Here is a 27,062-nt window from a genome sequence, read left to right as displayed (position 1 = left end):
CTCAACTCCATTTCTCTCATATAATTACACCTTATTTGCCCATAAGCCACCTTGCAAAAAAAATTTTAGTGCAATTGTCACTCCTTACCCATTTAAACTTAGTCTTTTGCCTACAACTCTAAACCTCCTTTAGAAGGACTCGCTTTAACTCATTCTTCAGACTTTTTCTCTCTTCTCCTGAAAGCCCATCCTAGATCTCTCACTCAATTCACTAAAGATACCCACTTTTTTACTCTTAACATCTCCGAACACCTCTAAGTTCCACTTTTTCAACACCTATTTAAATTCAGCAACAACACTACTCCAAGCCTCCTTAACTAAATTACAAAAACCATGATGATCCATCCACATTCTTAAACTGAAAATGAGTAGGCCCCCATCTAACCTTTCTAAACTTCAACCAAACATGAAAATGATCCGCAGTCTAGCTAGAACCTTTGAGTAAGATCATGAAACTCATCCTCATGCTCATCAATAAAAAAGAAAGCAATATAACCAACTAAGTACCACTCTTTCCTCCCTTATTGATCAAGTAAACAATGCATTCTGCAATGGGGTACTTCTTGGCCACACTCCGTATTGAAGCTATAAAAAAGATGCATGCTAGATGAAAACATTCCACCACTTTTTTCCCCAATAGGAATCTAACTACATCCCCACCTAGTGGGACTTAAGGTTTGATTTGTTGTTATGGTAGTGGTAGTCGGGAATCTAACTACATCAAAATCACCAATCAGCCATGTGGTAAACACCCATGTACAACCCCCAACTTGTCCGAAGGTAAAGGACTTCAACCCAAAGTAAACCACCAGCCCCCCCCCCACCCTCTCTCTCTCTCTCTCTAAACCCCCAATAAAGTCCATCATTGACATCTGAGTATGCCAAAACACCAAAATACCTCCAGAAGTCCCTCATGAAGATAGAATAGCCCCTTCTTTGCCTATATTCATCCAGATCTCTCTAATAATACATCTACACACTCTTAACTCTATTTCCTGTAAATGTAATATATCAATAGAGTATCTAGACACTGATTTCCGGACCAAAGCCCTCTTTTTTACAATTTCCTAACCCTCTAACGTTTTCCAACTCATTTACCTCATACTTCAACAATCTTACCCCATTTTACCCATTCCCCACCCCACCCAAAAAAAAAACCCAATAATAATTGAAGATTCAAAATTTTTCAACACTTTCTTAGGACTCACCAATTTAATCCCCATATCCTCCAAATGACCTTTTAGATATCAATTATCTTCCCCCCCGCCCCCCCCGCCCCACCCAAAAAAAATAAATACATAAATCGTAACATCCTCTCCCCTATTTAGCCCCCACCCTCTGGCACAACAAAATATTTAATAAATTAGGCACACATGGAATTGAAAGAATGCCTTCCAAAGGCTTATAAACCCCTTGAATTGTCTTAGCGGAGATTAAATGAGATTAACCCAAGAGTCCAAGACTCGATCAAGACTAATCCTAGCACCAGTATAAGCGGAATCTAAATTAATTGGAATAATGGAGAACATTCCTCCCTCAACTACAGCATTTTGAAGGCCTACAGCTTCCTTCAAAATGCAAACACCAACCTATACATTCTCTGATTTCCTCCAACTATACAATGTCCCCCTCTTTTGTTGCATAAACAAGTCAAGTTCCTCCGATCCCATAGTGCCAGAGCTTGTTGCCTTATTATCTTTAGAAGTTCCATTACTATCAAATTCATCTCTAAAGCCATGGGTTTCAATTAACTGTTTCAGCTAAAAAACCTCTTTCAGAGTCACTCACACTATCATACTCATATTCCTCCTTATCAAATACCAGGGATTAAGGAGGGTTCAGATAATTAAACCCATTGTCCCCTAGCATCACCACCTTTCCTCTTACATTTATCTCATCTTTTACTTTCCCCAAATAATCTCATAGTATCATGATCCTTAATAGTTACAATAACCTCAGCTGAAGGTTCGAAGCCCCATCATTCTTAGAGACCCCCTTCGCAGTCCCTTCATGCAAGTCTACTCTTGACAATACATTAGGGAGATCATTACCCTCCCCTTTCTTCTCCAGATCGACTGACATTGTTGGGCTCCTCCTAGTACCTCACCAGCTATATCTGCTTCTCAAGGACTAAACACCTACAACTCCTTCCAGCCCTCTGTAAACCAGCTTTTTCAAACATCCCAATCTCCTTACCAGCATAAGAACACTTGCTGTTGGTCTTCAATTTAGTAGCTCAAATATAAGTCCTCTTTCCTCCAGCTCAACCCCTCATTTTAGATTTCTTCAAATACTGGGCTGGCTTGCCACAGCCTCTGATAGGCCCAGATACTACAGGCCCACAACCCTTATTTAACTTCTCAAACTATAGGACATCTCCACTAACTCTAACAAGCCGAATTTGTGATGTCCCATTTAAGTTTCTTCACAAACCCAGCCAACCATATCCTCTCCCAATGTCATCCCTTACCTTCAACTCCCTCGGGAACAAGGTCTTAAATTTCGATTTTGACTCAAATTTCAAAGCTCCAAAAGTACAAAAATTTCAATTTCGATTTCGATTTGAAAAAATAATGAAAATTAGTTGTATAGCATGGAATTCTTTGTGAAACTTTAGAAATGGTTAACAAACATAATAATAAGTTTTAAGACTATATAACACATTAAATACATCTATGTTTTGTATAAGGTAGAAAAGTTGTAAAATTTTATGTGTATCAAACATATTTGTGAGATAATGTACATTAAACATATTCAGTTAATACAAATGAAATATCATTTAAATATTATTTATTAGTTTAGACATGAATGGTTAATAAAATGTTACTATAAGTTTATTTTTTCATATAATTTCAAAAGCACATGTAATAATCTTTTGTTTCGATAAAATAAATTAAGAGAGTAATTTCAACTCCTAAATCTCTTATTAGAATTCCAACGAAATTTCAATGTATAATTTCAAGATTTCGATAAATTTCGGATGATTCGTTGAGATTTTGACAGAAATTATGTGAGACAGAAATCGATTGCCATTTCGATTTCGAGGGTGACGGAAATCAGAAATTTTGACGGAAATTTCGACAATTTCATGGAAATTTAAGACCAGGCTCGGGAGAAATTACAACTGAAACTCCTCCAAAATTCATGCACTGCAATCTCTCTGCCAACTGTAATCTCCAGCAACACTCTATCTACCACTTGCAAATTCCAGCTAAACTTTCTGGCAAAGCTCCTTTCCCCCTCAGATTCAATCGCCATTTTGAGAATATCCACATGTCTAGGTTTCTTCTCTAATCTTTGAAGCACTGGCAATTTCTTTTGAGCTTCCATAAGATTGAACCAGTCCACAGTCTGCATTTCAGTTGTCCCTCCATCAATTGAACCATCCTAGGTATTTTGTAATTTCATCCAATTCTCCCAAAAACATCCACCCAAATGCTTCTTCTCCATCAGGTTTCTAAGCGAAGACCTTCTCCCCAACTCATACATTTTCTCAATTGCTATCAATTACCCTAATTTATTCTCCAAGAATCTCATTGAGATGACCCATTTCAAACTATCTATTTATTAACCCATGGATAAACAAATTTTTCTGATCAGCACTGTCAAAGTTCATCTCATATGCAGATAAACTGAACCAACCACAAAACCAAGAGAAATGACCTTCCTCCCGATTTATCCATCATTCACAAAAGGTTCAATCCTACATGTTTCTCTAAAAACAGAAAATTTTCTGGCTGCTTTGATGAGATGCAATGAAGCTGTGAACTCTTGACATCATCACCTTAAATCATTAATGTGTACTCACTGTATGTTGTACTGTTCATTGCTGCTGATCATCCCATGGTTCAGTCATGGTGCTGGTACATCCAAATTTCATCTCGTCTTTCAGAATATAATTTAAATCCTTACTTTTAGAAACCTTTATAATTACCAACATTCAATTTAATGATTTCTATATTTCTTGCTTCTTGTATTTCAAAGTAATATGGAGCATATCAAAACCAATTACTCAAAAATTAGGTGTGCAGATGTTACCTAGAACATGTTCAAGTTCATGGAATGGGAACGGGATTGTGGTATGAGACATTTTCTAAGATAAAGTATGTTAGGGGTACACCTCTATAAATATATAAGCAAAAAAAGTGTAATGGCACCTGTCAGCTTAGGAGAGGATGTTGAAGTGAGTCTAAATCTAAAAGGCGTTTGTCTTTTGTGGATTGAAATAACTGAGAACAGAATTTTTTTCAGATAACAAAGTAACAAATGAAATTTTATTAGAGAGAAGAGAAAGTACAAATAAAAAGAGGATGATGCATGCCCCTTAAAACTGAAAAGAAAACCAATCTAGGAGTACCTATTAAGAAATTCCCTTTTAAGAATCCCTCTTTAATGATTAACAGAACTCTTCAAAGCTATTCAATTCCTCTTCTTACCACAATGCTTCACCTAGCTAGTGACCAGGAAAGGTTTACCCAGCTCTAAAACAATCTTATCTAACAAATCTTGTAATCCCAAATTTCCAGTGTCATTCCCCTCTTTTTATTCCAATTATGAGCAGAGGACCACCCTCCAAGGAGCATGGGATGGATGGAAAACCATCCTCTCTAATGCTTTTAGTATTACCAAGAACTTGCTAGACGCTAAATTTTCCTCACTTGCCTATTCCCTGTATCACTGGGTCTCTTTATCGCTAAAAATATTCCGCCCTTCCATATGAGAAGCCTTTTCTAACAAAGAGTCCTCATCAAAACCATACTTGGCTAATAAGGTCTCCACAAAAAAAACCCTCATGACTCCCACTAATACCTCCCAAATCACTTTCCTCTTCAGACTCATCACCCTAATTTGTAACAACCAAATTATCCATGCTCCAATCTCTCTGGACTTCCTCTGTGAAGAAGCTGCCATCATCATTTATCTTCAGAATCTTTTAGTATCAAATTGCTTTTTTTTTTTTTATGCAAAATTATGATAAAGCTCTTTTTCCACCTCAGTTGCCTGCAGCTGAGAGGAACCTTGATTGAAATCCACACCAACATCAACAGAGAACCCAAGTGGTGATTTTCCATCATTTTCAGCCTCCTTGAAATAGAAGAACACTTACCCAAATCTCCCTCGCAATTTCCTTCCAGTGTGTCCACAATTGTGGCTGAACAGCCTTCTTCCTTGAAATTATGTCCCTTAGAATTAGATGAGAACTTTACATTGCAAATCTGATCTGTTTCAGCAACGACATCTTTCTCTTTCAATTTCAAAATCATAGCCCATTCCTTGATCTTAGGTCTTTGATCAGGATATTCAAGTTTCTCAAATTCCCACTGGGCTCCATCACCACCAATTTGCTGAACTTCTCCATCAACACTGTGATACTGGTATGGAATAGACCTGATCTCTCCACCCATATCATATTCCCTTGAATAGGCCTCCAATCCCAATGGGCCTGGGTTAAATTTCACGACTGAGTCGTTACCCCTTACCTTTCTTGGGCCACAGCAGAATTATCTTGATCCGTATTGGCTGAGCTGGCCCTAAATGGGTAACAGGTTTATCTGGCTGCCATCAGCCTAACCATTCAAGCCCATAGAAATAAGCATCTGGATTTGGGCCTGTAGGCCCCCATGATACCCTAGCCTTAGCCATGCCATCTTCTTCCTCCATTTAGCATTTTGCTAAACCTAGCCACCAATCCACTCTAACTGCAACACCAGTGTACCTCAGAGGCTCCTTCATCATCTCTGCCATAGTGCTATTAATGGACCTCATCTTCAATTAATAGATCCATATCCAACAATTCATTCCACTATTGTCAGTTTGCCAAAACCCACAGCAGATGTGAGCAAATTTGTAAATCCCCTCCATTGGTCACTTTTTCAAACTCCAGGAACAAAGATGGATACTTCTTCCCTCCCAAGGCTGAATTCCACCTCAAGAAAGCTTTCCCTTGATTTTGACAATCTCTTAATCTGTAAGTATCAGCCAAAATGCAAATCTTGAAACCAAAGAATGGATGGACTATCTTCAAACAGAAGAATTTGGCTAAGGAATTACTGGATCTTAAGCCCAATAGACCTAGGATTAATTAAATAAGATTATGTCTGGGGATCATTTGGAAACATTTATGCAAAAGTGTTTTTCAGAAAAAGAACTGAATTTAATAAGTGCTGATAATAAGTATTGTGAACTGGAAAAAGTGCTAAAAATTCTAAGTGGTGTATGGTTGTTTTTTAAATAAATGGTATTATGATGCTTACTTTTATTATAGGGTACTATATGATTATTTTTAAACATATTTTGAATTAAAAATATTAATATTTTTAAATTTCATTCATAATTATTCTAATTTTTTTAAATTTAAATTTAAGTATTTTCTATTAAAAAATAAAATAAGATTATTATTTTCAATTAACAATAATCTTCTTACTAATGTATATTTATAACATATCATTATCATATTAAATTATGATAAATAATATTACTAATTAAATTCAATTTTTTAATTTATTTAATATTAATTTAAATTAATAAATAGCTCTTGTTTAATCTAGAATTCAATTTTAATAACCAATATGGCATAATACATAGTAAAATATATATAGTTATTCATAAATATATTATGAATAAAAATATTAATATTTTTATACTTAGAAATTTAATGATATTAAATTAATTTTCTAATTAAGATTTAAATATTTTCTATTAGATTAAATAATATAATATTATTATTTATTCATTAACAATAATCTTGTTATTAATGTATATTTATAACATACGATTATCATATTAATTTATCTTTAAAATAGTATTAATAACTAAATTAAAATTTTTAGTTTATTTAGTGTTAATTTAAACTTATAGATGGTTCTTTTTATTCATTCCAAAATTAATTATATTTTATTAATAATTAATAGGTTATAATGTGTGATAAAATAATAAATGGTTAACATTTAATTAACAATTTGAGTAATAATTATGATAACTATTTTTAATTAATATTTAAATATATTTATTAAGTAAAAACAATATATTTTTACTTTTGACTAATAATAATTGTCTTAATTTATATTAATAACATATGATAATCATATTAATTTATGTTAAAAAAATATTATTAATTGAATTACTATTTTCAATTTTTAATATTAATTTAAATTAATAGATGGTTCTTCTTCATTTTAGAATTGAATTATGTTTCATTAATAACTAATATCTTATAATGCACAATAAAATAGTATATAATCATTTTCTAATGTATTTTTTAAATTATAAAATAGCCACAAAATTTTCTTAAATTTATAAAATTGACGCCACCTATGAACAGTCACTTATAAGTGGTCAAAAAGCTATCTTAGATTGCTTCTCAAAATTCACTTAAATAGTTCTCAAAAAAGTGAGTTTGGAAAAACACTTTTAGGAATAAGTATTTGTTGTAGTACAAGTCAAGCGTCACTTTTTTTGTAAAAATACTTATTTTAAGTGAAAAGTGCTATAAGCACTTATTTTTTAAGTGTTCCCAAACGGGGGCTAAGAATGGTGAGGCTTGGCTGAGCCACTCATAGCCTATGTTTTGTGTAACAAAAGTACAGACAAGCTAAGTGGGGTTTCTCAGCCCATGCATATGGGCCAGAGCTAGCTAGTCCCCCTCCTGTCCTAGCCCACTGAGGCTAAGGCATAAAAACTGAAAATGAAAAGAAAATTACACCCATGTCCTCATCAAATCCCTTCGGCCCCATTTGGATCAAGGAATTTGTTTTGAGGAAATGAAATGAAAATAAGGAGGCCTATTTCCCATTGTATTTTCTCTTAACATAAAATAGCATTGAAAATAAAATAAAATAAATGTTTTAAAAAGATTAAAAATTAAGAAAAATCAAATGTTAGTAATATATAAAATCAATTTTTTATTAATTCATTTGCTATATATTTTATTTTCTTTCTCACTTTCCTTGACAACCAAACATGAAAAATAAAATTACATTATATTTTCCTTTCCTTCACATTTTCCAAGTTCCAAAGGGGCTTATAGATAGCAAACTGAACCTAGGAGAGGGATAATTTCATAATCAATATAAAGCAATATTATTCAATCCAGTACAGTTCTACAAAACTTTAGCTTACAAAACACACTGAAGGGGACTTGTTTGTAATTTCATTAATTTTAGTTTGCCCATATTTTTGTAAGACGAGTGGTTATTTTGAATTGTATGAGGTACCACACAGTTTCATTCATCTATTATCTTCTTTTTCCTCCTCTCATTCTGTCCTCTCTCATGGTGATCATTACCACATCAACTGCTACCAGTGCCCAAACTTAATCTTTCTCTTTTTCCACCTCTCAGCCACCCATCTTCACCTTCAATATTCTCTTCCTCTTCTCTTTTGGTTAATCTACAATAGTCCTCCCTTATATGACCATAACCAGTTAAGGATCAAATAATTAACTCAAAAAAAATAATAAAATGGTCTGAAACTTTTGCCAAAGCCCTTTAGTTCAACTAAAGCCATTGTCCTTCACAGTTTTAAAATTTCAATCAGAAACTTCTTAATTTCCAAACTTATTCAATATTGCCCCCCACATTATCTCCTTTCTCAAATTTCAGTCTCCTGAAAACCATAAAAATAAATATTTATATAAAAATTTGAATGTCAAAAAGATACAAACTGTGACCCACTCTTTCATTTGGGATCTCCAAGCCACAACCATGTAAACTGTCATCACCATCTAACTCAAAAGCCACCAATTGACCGGAACCTGCAACCCATCGCTAGCAAACACCTCAAACACCATCAAGTGCTGTTGGAGATTGAACCACAGCGCTGCTCTTATTTCTTCCTCTTCTCATGATCTTCTGACAACTAAGACCAGCAACAAAATCCCCATTCACCGTTCTGTCATTATTCTGAATATTGAAATCCCCAGAAAATAATGTGCACGCCTAAATTTCCAGCTGCTGCTTGTGGTCTTGAGAATCATTGTACTGTGTTTCGTATACCATTTATGCACTTCACTCTTGAGCTTATCAAGCTCTTTTAAAACACTATCTTCCTTACACAGTTTCATCCACCTTAATATCAAACTGTCCTTGTCTTGTTCTAATATCAAACTGCTGGGCCCTTGTCTTCTCTGTCACCACATCTAGACTCTGCCCAATAACCCAACCATACAGGGACGCTGTCACATAGATCATCACACTTTCATGTTAGCAACCTGCATGCCATCAAATTGGACTTTCAGACAGGCCAACCCTGATCCAATTTTACCCCATTATCATTTCCTCACTTAGTCAAGAAATCAACATCGTTGGATTCCAGCTTTCATCAATCATTCACAAGAGAAATCAATGTTTGCCCAACATATCTTATTTCCCTCACATTGTTGATCGTTCATTGTTCATGAGAGACAGTGGGGAGCTCATTCCTTGTCAATTGTTTGCTAGTGAAAATCGATGATTGTGCTCTGTCATTTTCCACCACCATCTTCAAACAAAGTATGTTGCGCAATCAAGCATCAATTTTTACAGAATGCAAGTCCATTGCTTGTAGTTTCTGCTCTTCTGGTGCTTGAAAATTCAAGGCTGAATTTTTCCCAGCTGGGGGAGACTTACCACAGAACAGGAAGCCAGATAATCGATGGACTCTTTCTGAAGGCAGATTTAGGAGAATTGAGTTAAGGAATCATTGTCCCAGACTCCCAAGCATGGGCAGATCTAGATAGTTTCCAGTGGGGGACAATTAACCCCACTGAAATGATAACTTTTTTAATATATATTATATTTTATATGTACATACATGCATTTGACAAATAATTAAATTTTTCCTGCTTAAATTGATAATTTTTAAATATTTGAAAATGTTACAATTTATTTTTAACACACAAAAGTTCATTTATCTTGCTAAGTTTCAGATATGTGTTTGAAAAATAATTAAATTTGCACCCACTCAAATTAATATTGCATGGGTCAAATTTAAATATTGGAAATTTTCACACTTTTCTCTATTATTAATAAGCATAAGTTCATTTTTCTTGCTAAGTTTTACTTATTAGAATTTCTTGAGTTGATCTCATGGATAAAATAGGTGGCGCTCAGTTCGTGATTAGAGCTGGAATCGAAATTCACTAGAATAGGAAAATTTTTCGCATTTGATTTAACATAAAATTGAAATCAGAATCATTGCACTGTTGGTGCATGATGTCATAAGAACTGGGGTCAAACTAATTTGTTCATTACATGACTTAAGTAATTTAGGGGCCACTTGGTATGACTATCAAAAATTATGAAAAAGAAAACCAGAAACAGAAACTCAAAGCTAAAAACCAGCAACATGTTTGCTTAATATTTCTAAAAAATTAACACAATTTATAATTTTGATGGAACAAATGCTTTTTTTGTCCTCGAACCAAGTAAAAAAAAAATAAGACTAAAACAATAAAAGTAAAAAATAATACAAACTAAAAAATATTATAATAAAAATAAATTTTATTAATTATTCTACTTAATTATTATAATTCAGAATTTACTTTACAAGAACAATCTTACTGTCCATGAAAATCCAATGATGGTAAAAATATTTTTTTCAATGGCTTTAATTTTTTTTTAAAATTTTATGGACATTTTATTTTAATTATATTATAAATTCATATGGTAATTAATTTTCATTTTAATCAAAAATTATGGATAAAATGAATGACTTAATCCATGTTGATTATGGATATTAAAGAATTCTAGCGACAGACCTACCAAAACAACTAAACAACCACAAAATTTGGTGTTAAGTTTTTTCAAAAATAGCTCAAGAACTTGTGACAAAAGTAGAAAACTAACAACAAAAACAAATGTGTTTCCATAATTTGTTTCTTCAGAGTACAAAAATGAAAACAAAAAACAGAAATGATATTAAATAGGTCCTTATTGTATGAAATGGAATTATCATATATCAATTATTATGTTATATTGTTAACGTTGTAATATTATTATATTACAACATTATAATATTTAATTGTTTAATAACTTACTTCTAGTAATATTAATATTGTTATCATCATGTACTTTATTTTGCATTGTGCTAGGGAGTGACAATGTAATGGGGAAAAAGGGGAGAGAGATACAACTATAATTGTATTCTTCAAGGATTTGGAATGAATATATGATTATCTATGTTATCGTTTGTATGATTATTCTCTTGTTGTTGAATAATATAAGTAGTCCCTTTTATTGTGGTGTTTTGTTGCCTTGGATTGTGATGTCTCTAATTGTTATAATCTTATTCGGTGTATAAGAATATATTGCTCGTGTGATATCCTATTGTTCCTTGGGTTTCTTGAGTATTGAGACTCACCAGGTGCTCATGATTGCAGGCTTGAACGTGTGAGACTTGGCTGACTTGTCGAGGGAGAGCTCTCAACGAGTGCCACACGGCCCTTCTTTGAGTCCCATTTTGGGGGTCCGTGACAGTTGGTATCAAAGCACAGTTTATGCGAGCACCATGAGTGGTAACACGAGAAACAAGTCAGGAAAAGTGGAGCGCATTGAGGCACTTGAGACACAACTTGTAACCCTGGAGAGAACGTGCGGTGAACTCCAAGGGTTGGTGGCAACATTGATAAAAGAGAAAAGCGTGCCGACAGAGCTTAAGGCCGCTGAAGAAAACCCTAGAGAAACTCTCTATGGCGTATCAAAAGTTGTAGAGAGACTTGAGGAACATGAAAAATTCATTCTACGTGTGAAATCCCTAGAGAAACGGCCAAGAGAGCTTGAGGCCTTCCAGAAGAGTATCAAGCAGTTGGAAGCCTTTGAGAGTAGGCTGCAACATATTGACGGCATATTGCCATCTCTTTCGTCCCAACGGGGAGAGCCAATAGAGCTTGAGGCATCCTTACGTGAGCTAACAAATAATTTTGATTTCCTTGCAAAAGATGTTAAGGAGTCCATTACTGCTTTGAAAGAAGATTTGAAGGAGATGGGCAATGTCCAAAGTGCGGTGGTCCAAGTCCAGAGCGATTTACTAGAGATCAATGTGAAAGTGAATGCAGTTGCAAAGATAGCCCGAAGGCCGGTTGCTGATCCCATTGAGAGTTTTCGATTGAAGGTACTGGAACCTAAAAGTTTTGGGGGTACGTGAGATGCCAAGGAGTTGGATAATTTCTTCTTTGATATGGAGCACTACTTCACGTGCTCAGGAGTGGATCTAGAAGTGGACCGGGTAAATCAGGCAACGATATACTTAGTAGGGGTTGCAAAAGTGTGGTGGAAAACTAAATGGAATGATATTCAGCACAATAGATGTGTTATCAACACATGGGAGGGGTTGAAACAGGCGTTGAAGACTCAATTCTATCCCGAAAATGTGGAGTACATAGCAAAGTGCAAAGTAATGGAATTGCAACAGACTGGCTCAATAAGGAGATATGTACAAGAATACCAAGCCTTGATGTTGGACATTATAGACATGACCGAATCAGACAAACTAATTCATTTTCTTCGGGGTTTGAAGACATGGCCAAGGAATGAATTGCGTCGGCAGGGTGCTGGTGATCTCTCTTCTGCTCTCGCTGCGGCCGAACGGTTGGATGATTTTTCAGATAATTCTGGGAAGCGAAATTTCCCTACGTCTGCCAATAATGATTCCAGGCCCAGTAAAGTGTATAAGCCCACAAATGGGGGAAGGGATAGGGAGACAAATAGTTCTTGGAAAGATAAAAGAGCGCCCATGGTTAAGGATTGGAGGGGCGGACAAACGGGGGGTGGAGAGCGTCGACCGATGTCCTGTTTTCTTTGCATGGGACCACATCGAGTGACGGAGTACCCTGAACGTAAGGCTTTGAATGCTATAAAGGCCCTTTGAGGGGAAACCGAAACCCCGACAGCAACCCCAGAAGAACAACCGAATATGGTGGGAGCATTGAGATTTTTGGGGGCATTAGAGCGTCAAGTAATTGACAACAAGTCTCAGGAGAAGGGACTAATGTATGTTGATCTACTTTTGAATGGAAAGAAAATCAGGGCCATGATTGATACAGGGGCCACCCATAATTTCATTGCTGATTCTGAAGCTCAACGGTTAGAATTGCAAGATGATGTGATATGTTATACCAAAACTTACTTGATCTGTCAACAAGACAAGGTTGAAAGAAAGAAGACCTCAGGCTTATTGGAGCCATTGCGTGTTCCTGCCAGGCCATGGGAGAGTGTCTCTTTGGACTTTATTTCCTCGTTGCCAAAAGTAGAGGAGCATGACACAATTTTGGTGGTGATTGACCGTTTCTCAAAGTATGCAACTTTCGTACCAGTCTCGAAGCCATGTTCAGCAAAGAAGACAATTCAGCTATTCTTCAAGCATGTAGTGAAATATGGGGGTGTTCCAGAAAGCCTAATCAGTGATAGGGATGTTAGATTCACGAGGAGATTTTGGGGTGAACTCTTTCGCTTGATGGGTTTAAACCTTAATCTATCCACCAGCTATCACCCACAGACAGATGGTCAAACCGAACGTTTTAATGGGATGATGGAAGAATACTTGCGACATTTTGTTAACTCCAATCAGAAGAATTGGGTTACCTTACTGGACATGGCACAATTCTGTTTTAACTCCATGAAATCTTCTGCGACTAATAAAAGCCCTATTGAGATCGTGACAGGTCAGCAACTGACTCTCCCGCACACTCTGGATGGTCCATACAAAGGAAATTGCCCAAAAGCATGCCAATTCACGAAACATTGGTTGCAAAACATCGAAGTCACTCGAGCTCAGTTAGAAAAAGCATCGAAGCGCATGAAGAAATGGGCTGACAAAGGGAGACGACCGCAACAATTTGAAGCTGGAGATCTGGTTCTTGTAAAAGTGCCGCCGGAGACATTTCGCTTTCTTCGCGGCAAGGATAAAAGGTTATTACGCCGTTATGAGGGTCCAATTAGAGTGATCGAGAAGGTGGGACATGCATCTTATCGGCTTGAGCAGCCCGAGTGGATGAAAAGCCACAGACGTCTAGTCCATCCTATGTTTCATGTAAGCAATTTAAAGCCATTCCACACAGATGAAGCAGATCCGCACCGACAAAAGCTCAGGAGATCAACCATTTCCAGAAGGCAACCTGTCAACAAAGAAGTCCAGGAGATCATTGCAGACAGAGTCGTCAATGCAGAAGGTCATCAACAACAACAATTTCTAGTTCAGTGGCTGGGGCTTGGAGAAGAAGAGAATAGTTGGGAACCCACAGCAAACCTTCAGCATGCCATACAGAAGATTGAAGATTTCAGAAATTTGAAGACAATGACATCAACTTCGACATCAAAAGAGTGAGATGACCTTCTACAACACATCGACGAGGACGTCGATAAAATGAGTGGGGGAGGATGTTAGGGAGTGACAATGTAATGGAGGAAAAAGGGAGAGAGATACAACTATAATTGTATTCTTCAGGGATTTGGAATGAATATATGATTATCTATGTCATCGTTTGTATGATTATTCTCTTGTTGTTGAATAATATAAGTAGTCCCTTTTATTATGGTGTTTTGTTGCCTTGGATTGTGATATCTATGATTGTTATAGTCTTATTCAGTGTATAAGAATATATTGCTCGTGTGATATCCTATTATTCCTTGGGTTTCTTGAGTATTGAGACTCACCAGGTGCTCGTGATTGCATGCTTGAATGTGTGAAACTTGGCTGACTTGTCGAGGGAGAGCTCTCAACGAGTGCCACGCGGCCCTTACTTGAGTCCCATTTTTGGGGTCCGTGACACATTGCATGTCATACTTTATTATATTTTATCATTATATTTTGTTAGTCACTACTATATTATTAACATTTCAAATCTTAGATTTTATAATTATTATTTCTTATTTTTATGTATTTTATTAAATATAAATAATGATTTTATAAATTATTGTTGCATAGTTTATTATTTAATATGAGATAATAATATTAATCTGATCTTTTATTATGTAAGAACTATTATACCTTTATATATTATAATATTAATATCACATATAATAATATCATTAAATATAACAATATTAACAATAAATGATGATGATGATGACGATATTATATATTTATATTCATATTAATATTAATAAATTTATTTTATTAATATTTATAATGTACAATATCATAATATCAACATTATTTATTTACTTTGTGTAGTATAATATTAACATTATTTATTTATATATCATCGTTTTGAAACATGGGATCAGACTGGCCAGTTTCACCAAAGGTCACAAGTCCAGCCCAAGTGAGGCTTGAAACCCAAAAGTGTCAAGAACCAGTGTGAATTGGCCCAACTGCGAACCAAGGTGACCCAGCCCAATCTAGGTCCGTAGCTAGGCCGGCCTGCCTTACACTAAAAAAGAAAAAAATAAGCTGGAAAGTGGCTGCTTGTAGGAATTGAAACCTAGACCTTGAGAAAGTTAAAGAACACATTCACTAGTAGACCAACTTCCATTCTTTGCCTTGGTTATGAATAAGAAATGAATATATGTATGTATGTATGTATTATGAATGTAATACATATATACAGTTATACACACAGACATGTATGTGAACTTAAATAAAACTTTTATGGAACCAAACACAACACTCATACCCTAATAAATATATGTATACACACATTTTTGGAAAACTAAAAAGTAATACAAATTTCATCTTGGTTGTTAATAATAAATAAAATAATAATGATAATGATGATTTCTTTTTCGCTCTAATGGACTAATAAAGAGACAAATAACTTTTTATTATTATTAATACGATATCACCATCGCTGGTTTAACCCGCCGATCCGACTAATCCAATAGAACCAAACACAACACTCATACCCTAATAAATATATGTATACACACATTTTTGGAAAACTAAAATGTAATACAAATTTCATCTTGGTTGCTACTAATAAAAATAATAATAATGATAATGATGATTTCTTTTTCACTCTTATGGACTAATAAAGAGACTAATAACTTTGTATTATTATTATTACGACATCACCATCGCTGGTTTAACCCACCGATGAATGCAATAGCAGGAATGGGTATACCATGTTTTTCAGGAAGGAGCTGAATTTGAACATGAGGACTGATTTGAGAACCTTGAGAGAAGAGAATAGGTTAGACTGGTTGGATTTGAAGAGTCTCATATGAATGGTAGTCATCTTCTAAATCAGAATTTTCTGAATCAGTAAGGACGAGAATTGTTTCTTCAGTCATCTCTTCTTGTTCTGAAAGAACAGATTCTGCATCTGCATCAATTTCTTCATTTTGTAATTGCTGTGCAAGCTTTGCAGATTTTGTCGTGTTGATCGGACACTGTTTTGCATAGTGGCATTTCTTCTTGCAAATGAAACATCGAGGAGATTTGTCATGTCCTCGTCGATTCTTCTTTTTGAAGAATCTAAACCAAATAGCTCAAAAGGGGAAACTTGCAAACCATGGATTCTCACTCTCAAAATACAGATATTACACTTGCTCGACTTTCTTCCTCCATCTCTCTTCCTCCCTCCATAAAAAGAACCACTTCTTCTAAAATTACAAACCTAGTAGAATACTCCTATATTCCTAACTCTGTTCAGATCCAGGAAACCTCCCTTCCACTTGTAAATCCCTACAATATTTTCAGAAGAAAAAAATCTCTTGTCAACCAAGTTCGTACGCTTCTTATATCTCACAACAGGCCACAAGTCAAGGAGTTCGTCCAGACTACAGCTCTTGACAAGTATCTCATTCCAGCCTCTTCCAAGGAACAATATGTTGATCTTGAGCTAGACCAAGATCTGATCAACTAGTGGATCAGAGAAGGCTACACTCATCTCCATTTCGGTGCTGTCAGACTGCTCCTCACACTTCATGTTCGTAAAGGACTTCCAGTCATTGCCAGGATCACCCTTCTCAACACTACATACACGCAGTCTGAGCATGTAGCAATTGGCACTTCGCTTACCACTCTCCAAGCTGGTAGCGTCTGTCTCACGTTCTTTCCTAACTTCAATTATCCTCTGAGAGACAAGAATTTGAAGAACTGCATAAAGGTTCAACTGCAGATTACTGGTGCTCCACAAGTTTCTTCGGCCTACATGGCTACCCTTCACCATCAACTCATCTACAGACTTCAAGATCATGCTGTTGATCTCCCCCTTCCGGGACAATCCGAGGACACAATCCTTATCACTGCTGAAAGAGAATATGAAGTTCCTACCATTCTCCAGATTCCACGACAGAACCCTAGAGAAGAACTGAAGCAACTCATCCCTCTGGAGTGGATTTCCAGCTATGAACAACTTCATCAACAAACGTCACCCATCCATCTCTCAGATCCCAAGTTTCAGAGACTTCCAGATGGAACGGTAAAGACGGTATTCAATCCAAAAGATACAGCTTCATCCAGCACTCCTCCAGTGTTCCAATCATTAATGATAAAGCCTGTTACATTTGAAGATGACATTCCAGTCAGCCACATTGAAGCAGATGGATCCCCCATCTACACCGACAAAATAGAAGGACATTTCATATGGGATGTAGATCCCTCGATGTGCGATCCAAATTGCTCTTACCGCCAATCACAACAGAGAAAAACCAAACCATCCTGTAAACCTTTCTCTCCACACAGAAAACCTGAAGACCCAAGCAGCCCATGGATAGGCATCTGACGTCCAGATCCAAAACCAAAGCCTTTATGGATCTATGATAGAGCCCTTGAGATTCTTCTTGAAGAAGGACTCCTTCCTCCTAAAGAACCTGAACCAGAACCTTACCAAACTCCAGTTTCTAAACTACCCCAATCTCAGCCAATTCCCTGTTTTATGACTTCTCCATATGACAAACAATTTCCACCCTTGGAACCAAGATCATATACAGATTCCAACCTTCATACCAGACCATTCATCCAACCCTCTGAAGTTCAACCAGAGGAATCAAGGAAACTCCATCACAAGCTGAACAAGTTCTAAACTGGCAAACTCAGAATGCCAGAACCCAGAATACAACGTTGATTGCCATTGATCATAAAAGTTGATAAACTCATCCATCATGGCGCCCATGTGAAACAACGTTTCGACAGCCTTGATTCCAGAATTGAAGCTTTATATGTTGATCTCAAGAGAAGAATTGACATTCTTGATGCTGAGCTCAGACAGTTCATTTCTGAAGGATATTTTGGATCATTGTTCAATGCTAAAGAAGAAGAAATCAGAAGACTCAAAGATCAAGTATCTCAGACTAAACGAGATCATTGTCCAATTCCCTCACCAACCTACATACCTAAAGCCTTTCCATACGCCCCATCATACTCTTTCATTCCTCAGTCACCACCAACTCCATCCTACAGACAGCCAGATTATTCCAAACATTTCAAATCCACTGCTGAAATCCTTAAGAGACATTCTCTTATTCCATCAGCTCCCATTACTCATAAATCTCCAAATCCGGTCAAACCATTACCCCCTGAACCTGTTGATCAAAAACTCAAAAGCCCGTTTGTATCACCTGATCAATCTCCATCTTTCCTTGCTGACCCTGTTCCTGAGATACCTATTGAAGACAACAGTGATGTTTCCACTGAAATTGAAACATTATCATCCTCCTCAGACCAAGAAATTACTGATCTCACATATATGATGATGGCATCTCCCACAGAACCAAGATCATCCAGAACCCAAGAATTCCATGAAGAGACCGACACCACAGTTCCCATTGTGGAAGAACCTTCTGAAGCCACTTCGGCTACTCCTCATTCGGTCCCTCATCATTCAAACAATAATTCATGGTTCTATAAACATATTTATGGAAATAATTGTGTTTGTATACGCATCTACATGTGCATGTGTAAAACAGCAACATTACCAAGTCTTAAGATCTACTAGGTGTGATCGGCAACGTGAATCCTTTTCCAATTTCCACCAATTTGTACGATTTTGGAAATTTCCTCCAACAATTCGAGGCCTATTAAATCCTTACTTGTTATCTCATTCCAAGTTATTTTAGATCTACTCATATCTCTTCTATGGGTATATGTATGCCTATGCATGTGTATGCTATGCATATATACATACATCGATCCATACATGCATGTATATAAATTTGCATGCATGCATAGGTAGATGGTTGTGTTGCAATATAGATGCATCTGTGTAATGTATATGCAAGGTGAACAGGGCAATATTGTAATTTTAAATTTTTGCATTAAAGTTAAAAGGCTAGAATCAAAAAGCGGGCTAAGGAGGGAATATGGTTTGTGCATAGAACTGGAATTGAGTGAGATTCCTATTAACCAAACATTAAGAAATCAACCATTCCGATCCTAATTGCTAGAGCTCATTCCTAATTATCAAACCTCTACTTACAATGTGGATGTGTACTAGGAAGGATGTGTACTAGGAATAAAATTTTAAACTTCAGTAGAATTGAAATTATCACTGAATTGTTGTTATACCAATTGTAAAAATAAAAAAGAATAAGCAGTTTCTACAACAAAATTGTAAAAAATTAATAAGTAATCGTAGGGGAAGATAGTTGGCTGGAAGATTGATAGGTTATGCATTGAGAGATATATACTCAATAGTACAGGAAATAAGTTGATTAGAAAATAATTCCAACATGTGAAAACTTATTAATTTTAAGATATATCTAATTATTTCTGTATTTTTGAAAAAAAAAAATGTTTGAGATATGTCTATTTATTGCATAATGGTTTTAGTGAAAACTTGTTATTGCAAAAATTTATTTCTTTCATTTTGATTACTATTATTCATAAATTGGCATTGAGTGTATATAAAAATAATAATTGCATTCAAAAATTTGAATTTTACCGGCACTAGTCAAAGGTCCAGAATCAACTACTAGCATTATTCACAATAGATTTAGGATTAATTAGGGAGGATTAAGTTTCTATGGAGGTTTGTTTTTAATTTATGAGTCCAGAGGATTATGTTTAATTAGTAACAGATTTTGTTAAAGGGAAACAAATTATGAATGCAGCTCTCAATGACTCAGAAGTGGTGGCCCCTCACACTAAAGGAGGAGAAAGGGTGATTGCATGCAAGCTCAACATGGACAAAGCTTTTACTTACACGTGTTGGGAGTTCCTTCTTCATATCCTGAAAAAAAATGATTTTGGGGACTAGTGGTGTAAGTGGATCAAGAAATGCATGACCAAGTTAACCCTATCCAATCTCATCAACGGGTGCCCAAGTGGTTTCCTCCATCATTCTGAGACAACAGGATCATATGCCATCTCTTCTTTTTATCCTTATTATGGAGGTCCTTAGTGGGCTGCTAAATAAAGCCACTGAGGCGGGTATCTTTAGGGGGCTCCAAATTGATAGAAACAGGTTGGATATGGAGATATCTCATATCTCACCTCCTTCTTGCAGACACACCATCCTTTTTTGTAGGGTTGATCCTCAGCATGTTCTGAACTTAAGATGTATCCTTTTGTACTTTGAGGCTATTTCAAGTCTTAAAGTTAACCTGGGTATATGCAAGCTTATCCCCATTGGGGATGTGTCAGACGGTTCTTTCCTTGTAGAACTTATAGGTTGTAAGCTTTGGGGCCCTCACCATGAATACCTTGGGCTGGCTCTCAGAGCTAAGTACAAAGACAAATTTGGTATCCCATTCTCGAGAAATTTGAAAAACAAGATCGCAGGAAGAGAAACTGCCTTTCAAAAGGTGGAAGATGCACACAACAAGAGCACTCTCTCAAATCTCCCAATGTACAACATGTCCCTCTTTTTGGTCCCTAGGTCATCGCTAAAAGACCAGAAGATATTCAAGAAAGACTTCTTTGGGGCAGCACAGGGAATGTTTTTAAACACCTTTCTTTCAAATAGAAAATTGTCCAACATCCTCTTCATTCAGGAGGTTTAGGCATTAAATCGCTTGCTGACTTCAACAAAGCCTCACTAGGCAAACAGTCTAGGAGATTTATGAAGGAGAAAAGTCTCTATGGAGAATGATTATTGTGGATAAACATGGGCTCGATTGTAATGGTAGGATATCCAAAGAAACTTGCCAGCCTTGTGGAAAGTGGTTTAGAAAGAGTTGTGATGATTTCTTTTCTTTAATCAGTTTCATGGTGGGTAATGGAGAAAGCATCTTTTTCTGGCATGATATTTGATTTGGATCTCTCTTTGCACCCAATATCCTAATCACTTCAGTTTGGCATGGGACCAAGAGGCAAGAGCTGGTTTGCATTTCAATCTCTTTATGCCATAGAACAAAACACAGCAAAAGATTTTTCTCACAAACGTGCATGTAGACGAAGTTCACCTAAAATTAAATCCTCCTTTGTGGCATGAGCTTGCACATATAACTTCAATTTTTCCCAAAAAGAGGAAAAAAGAAGAAAAGAAAGGAATGTTGCTCTAATATGTCCCATTGTTAACTAGCTTCATCTTCCAATCTTCTGAAAACTAATACATCTAGTTTCCCAGGAAAATGCCTCGACCAGACGATAACATAATTTCATTTCACTATTTTCCTATCAAAATGACAGCCACACCCCAAGAATAAAGTTTTATTTTCTTTATATCCGAGGAAAAGTTAATCAAGATTTTGCTCTCCTCCCTTTCGTCCGTTTGGTTAGCGACAACCAAAACAAATGAAGGAAGAAAAAGATCAGTTTAACATCCGAAAACACGCAAAAGAAAAAACCTGTAATAGGCATTCATGAACACAAAAAATCATAAATTGTTATCCTTACAAATCGACCTCAAATTACGACGTCAGGATCATAATTCGGCCTTAAAAAGTTAACATGAAACCGCGCCATAGAAACTGTAAATCAAAAAAAATCGTAAAAGAGAACGATGTCGAATTGAAACTAACCATTTTTTCTGCGAAATATCAGAGCTCGAAGACATGAAAGAAAACTTTCCCGGGATTTGCATTTCTCATTTTAGGGTTCTGCTATCTTTCAGAAAATTTTATGTTTAGTTGGTCCGTTAGATCATAATCGTTCAAATGTTGGGTGTCACGTGCATTGTGCGTGCCCCAATTCTTCATATCGGTGCAAAAAAAATTCACATATGAGAGTATTGTGAAATGCGAATTTTCTCCAAATTTTAATATAATTTTAATAATATTGCCAGGAATGTAAATTTTCTCAAAATTTTAATATAATTTTATATTAAAATTTATTTAAATTCATATAAAAGTTGAAACTTAAAATCCAAACTCGAAACTACTAAAATACATAGTTTGGGTTTTTTTTGGTAGATAAATATTTTAAATTACAAAAAAAAAAAAAAGTTTTCTAAATTCTCTAATTAATCATTTTTTCTAACATACAAAATCTCATTCAGTATATATATATATATTAAAAAAGGGCGACACCTCCATATATTTATTGATAACCCCTCACTTTTGGCGAAGGAATATCGTGGTTACAAAACAATTAATAGGAGATGGCAAAAAACAGCACGTTAAAAACCTCCCAAAGAACAACACCAACATCTAGCGAAAAATCAAGTTACAAGTCTAAACAAAATAAAACAAAACAGGACCTACAAAACAAACTTCACACAACAAAACAAAATAAAAGATAAACAACATAAATCATAAGCTAAAATCAAAAGAAAATCACCTAAACATATTTCATATATGTCGTACTCATCTTTTCCAATTCAGTATATATCTATTATTTATAACTTATCTATAAACTATTGAGTTTTAGTGTACCACTCATGTGAGACATGGCGTGTATAAGTTCATTTACAAACATATTTGGGGGTATCAATTGTTTCTAGTTATAATAATATCACATGTCCATGGTGGTGTTTTTCGTTTTTTTATTCTTAGCCTTCAACAAGTTATCATGTATTAATGTCTGTCCAGTCCCACATCGTTTCTGTGAGCAGTTCCAAAACCATTATAAGACTTTCTTAACTCTCTCTCCTTAATACTTAGGTTTTGAGAATGAGTTTTCTAACATGGTATCAGAGTTAAGCTTTTGGCTACTTAACTCCTTCGTGGGTTAGACTTCTTTTCGCCTCATTTCCCTCCATGGGTTCTCATCGCCTCATTTCCCTCATGGACTTAAGGGGGAGTATTAATGTCCGTCCAGTCCCACATTGTATCTGTAAGTAGTTTCAAAGCCAGTATAAAATTCTCTTAATTCTTTTTCCTTAATACCTAGGTTTTGAGGATGAGTTCTTTAACATCATGCAAAAGGCAATCCCCCCTTCTTCTTTTTTTTGAATCTTTTCATATGCAACAGTTCGAGCCTCAATTTAAGGATTTTTTGTTCTTATTTACTATTTTCAATTTTGATTATCTCACTTTTGAGTCTTCTTAGTGTTTTTGTGATTACTAGTTTGAGAATTAAGGTACATTAAGAGGACAAGTTCTAGGTTATTAAGATAAACTTATGTACAATCTATCAAGCTATTTTGGACTCTCTGAAGTCTTTTAGACTATTCTCTAACTTGATTGATTCCTTTTGAAAGACTAAAGGAGCTTATCAAACTTTTATTTTATAAATTTCGACTCATATTCAAGTGAGACGTGAAGAATTCAAAGACTCTCACACATCCATTATATCTATTTTTTTTTTATTTTTCATGATCATAAGATCTATGGAAGATTATGAGGCGCAATTTTATTGTTTTATTGCCTCGAATATTCTAAACTTTTGTGCTTGTTTCCTTCATGGTAAGAAGCAGGTACTAAGGATTCACTCCACCTGAGGAAAATTGTTAATCTCATTTGCTGAACTCTTATTAGTTTTTCCTAGTTTGTTATCACCATTTTTAAATTATAATCTTTGCTAACTTAACTATCTTAAAGATGAAAATCAAATGATTCAGAGGATTGTGTTTGAACCTAACCCTTTACCTACCTTATGAATTAATTGTCGGTCTAATTATGTCTTAATGAAAAAGATTTTTATGTATGAACCTATGAGGTAAACCAACTTAAATGCAATCAAAACAATGTAGAAGAGAAAACTTGCATGCATTGTAATGAAGGACTTAATTTACAACAAAATTAGGCTTAAATATTTTTATAAACAAAGAAATTCATTAGGAGAGAAGAATTTACAACCAAACAAAAAAGAAAAAAGAGAGAAAAAAAAAAGGTCATTTGTCGAAACCCATAGCAACACAAGATAATGTCAAGGAGGGGGATAGCAGAGTTTCTGTATCTATTTTCTCTCCCTCTTATTATGAGAGAAATAAGAGGGTCTGGGGCAGTCTGAATTTTGTCGACGAATACAGGGCTTCGTCAACGAATTTATTGAAGGATTTGTCGACGAAGTGACGGACCTCGTCGACGAATTTGGCAGTATATAAGGAGGAAAACAAGGATATTTCTCATTTCTCTCGCCGCTTTCTCTCTCCTCTCTCTCTCTCTCTCTCCTATGACTTTCTCTCCCTTCTCTCTTTGGTTTCGGCCCCACCATTCGCCGCATCGACGATCCGAAGCTACTAGGACGCTCCTGGCGGAGTTTTCTACAAGACTGCCAAAGCGGATAGTCAGGAAAATAGAGTTGGATTTCATCCCAAATTCAGGGTAAGGACTTTTATCCAGTTTCTAACTTCTTGTCTAACTTCCTGGAAGTTATAGGAAATAATGTAGGCAAAAAAATACTGATATTATGTTCTGGTATAAGTTGGTTTCAGGATGTTGTGTATGAGGCCCTGCAGGAGTTAGGCTAGTGTTCGCTAGGGGCTTTTAAAAGTTAAGGTAAGGGAAATATGCTATGCTAGGAAATTTCTAAATATTATACAGTGTATTTATTTACGAAAATTATGTATTAAAGTATGGTGTGGCTTGTGAATATGTATGTAGTATGGGGATATGTTTTACGAATTGTAGTTTCATAATTTTTATGAATTTTAGTACCATGATTTTATGGATTTAAGTACTATGATTATATGAACTTCAGTACCATGATTTTATGGATTTTAGTACCATAATTATACGAATCTCAGTACCATAATTATACAAATTCTAGTATTACGAATATGCAGTTCCATGTTATGATTATTTAGATTTCAGTACGTTATGCAGCATCATGGTTATTATGATTACTTCAGAATCATGGTAAATCAGTTAGATATGTATAGAAATATATTATATGATATCAGACCCTGTTGGACTTGCAGCTACAGAGCACGGTACCGTTGCTACAAGCACTATGTTACTTTATGAGTGCAACCACCTATTCAGGATAATACATGATAAGGTCAACCACCTAGGTCCTTGAAGAGGTTAGGCTCCCCATCCAGATATGGGTTGAGGTGGGCAGGTCGATTGATGGAGTTCAGTGATTTATTCCTGGTTGTGTAGCCAGGGTAAATCCAGCCTACAGGCCGCACAACCTTGTCATGAGGGGGCATGTCATGACACAAATAGCCACAGGGAACAGTTTTCAGTTACTATTACGTACGTACAGATTTACAGTAACATGGTACATACTTATGTATGATAGAACTATTTTAAATAGCAATTTACAATATTGTTATGTTAAGCAACATGGAAAGGGGATGAATTTTCTTACTTACACTGTACTTAACATATTCAGTTATATATGTTTATATGAAATCAGATATTACATAATATTGTTAGCTCATTTGCCACACACTAGTAATAGCATATTTCTTTTTACTGAGCGTTGGCTCATCCCAGTGTTGAAACATTTTTCAGGTAATCCAGGTAGGCAAGCAGATCAGGCTCGCAAATAAAGGGGCGTCTGTAGTGCCCTGTCAGCAAAGTGAGTATGTTTTGAGGGAATGATTTTGTGTAGCCCTAGCTAGTTGAGGGCATTTTGGGGATACAATTATCTTTGTATATTTTGGAAAACATTTTAGAACTCTAGTATTGTATATAATGGTTTATGGTTATGTTTGTATGATTTCTGCTTCCTGCTACTTAGGTTAATACTATGGTATCAGAGTATGTCATTTTCTATTATGGAAATATATATATATATATATATATGTATATAAATCAATTTATTAAGGAGGTCGTTACAATCAAAGTCTACAGAACCTAGCAAACCTAGGTTGTGATACCACCTGTAACGCCCTGACCCGCCACGTGGGCCCGGGGTGCTACTTTAGTGACGTCTGTGTACCTAATACCTTATTCTTCATATATGAAACACATATACGCAGCAGAAATAAAATATAAAATTCTCAAATTATATTATCAGAGTTCTAACTATCTTTATGCATAAAAATCTTCATTTTCACATAATTACATAACACAAAACTATGCAAAAATAAAATTTATGTCCATACATACCGCTTACATAAATTTAAACCACTAGCCTGACTCCTCTAACCTGCTAGACACGATCCCTAAGATTTCCTGAAAAGATAGTTTGTAAAGTAGGGGTGAGGCACAACTCAGTAAGGGAAATACTAAGTTAATGTCAATGTGTAGCCAACATGCATTTAGTGCACAGAAAATAATCAGTTCACTGAGTAGCTAAACACATTTATGAACTCATTCTTATTTTACACTTACACACACAATTAGCCGAGGATAGGAAAGATTACCCGCTCATACAAATAGTTTCCCTCTGCTCTAATACCATTACTGCTACTAGGACACTCACCTTTCTCAGTAAGCCTTCGAAATTATCTTATTAATTATTTATATTTACATAAATTAATAAATATGCATATATGACACTCCCTGTAACAAACACGCTATTTACTTCCCTCATGATACGGGTTGTACGGCCTAAAGGTTAGACTATTATCCCGGGGGATCCACCCGGACAATAGTCATCTGTACTCTGCGCTAACATACTTCGCGGGTCTATGCAGCTCCAACTGCTGGTCCAATTGCCCTCACCTCGGGGGGTACATTCATCTCACGTAGGCAAATCGGACAAAGCCACCCTACACCTCTCAGCACAGGTGTGCGCACACAAGGTCACATAACAAATCCCCAACAATAGTACCGTGCTCACAATACATTGGTCCCCAGTGTTCCTAAAGTATATCATGCAATTTAGATAGTAGAAAACACCATTTAAGACATCAATTCACATATATTTTCTGTTATTCCAAAAACCCAGCCCCCTGCCACAAATACAATCCGACTCACCGCCATTTA

General features: G+C 35.7%; 1 protein-coding gene across 7 annotated transcripts in view; it reads right to left on the bottom strand.

Annotated features, from left to right (window-relative positions):
• The window catches only part of LOC131168415 (mitochondrial import inner membrane translocase subunit TIM14-1-like), a 35,124-nt gene extending 13,157 nt beyond the window's left edge, over window positions 1-21,967 (bottom strand). For 3 of the 7 annotated variants that reach the window (XM_058127804.1, XM_058127806.1, XM_058127809.1), the window contains exon 1: window positions 21,819-21,965. In XM_058127804.1, the coding sequence (XP_057983787.1) occupies window positions 21,819-21,880 (62 nt within the window). In that variant the 5' untranslated portion in view covers window positions 21,881-21,965. Of the gene's footprint in view, window positions 1-21,818 lie in introns of all 7 variants that reach the window. The other 4 variants (XM_058127811.1, XM_058127810.1, XM_058127808.1 and 1 more) reach the window with 4 other exon arrangements.
• Between the last annotated feature and the right edge of the window lie 5,095 nt (window positions 21,968-27,062).

The sequence above is a fragment of the Malania oleifera genome, chromosome 11 (assembly GCF_029873635.1).
Source record: "Malania oleifera isolate guangnan ecotype guangnan chromosome 11, ASM2987363v1, whole genome shotgun sequence".
NCBI classification, from domain to species: Eukaryota; Viridiplantae; Streptophyta; class Magnoliopsida; order Santalales; family Ximeniaceae; genus Malania; species Malania oleifera.
This window is presented reverse-complemented; position numbering and strand designations above follow the sequence as displayed.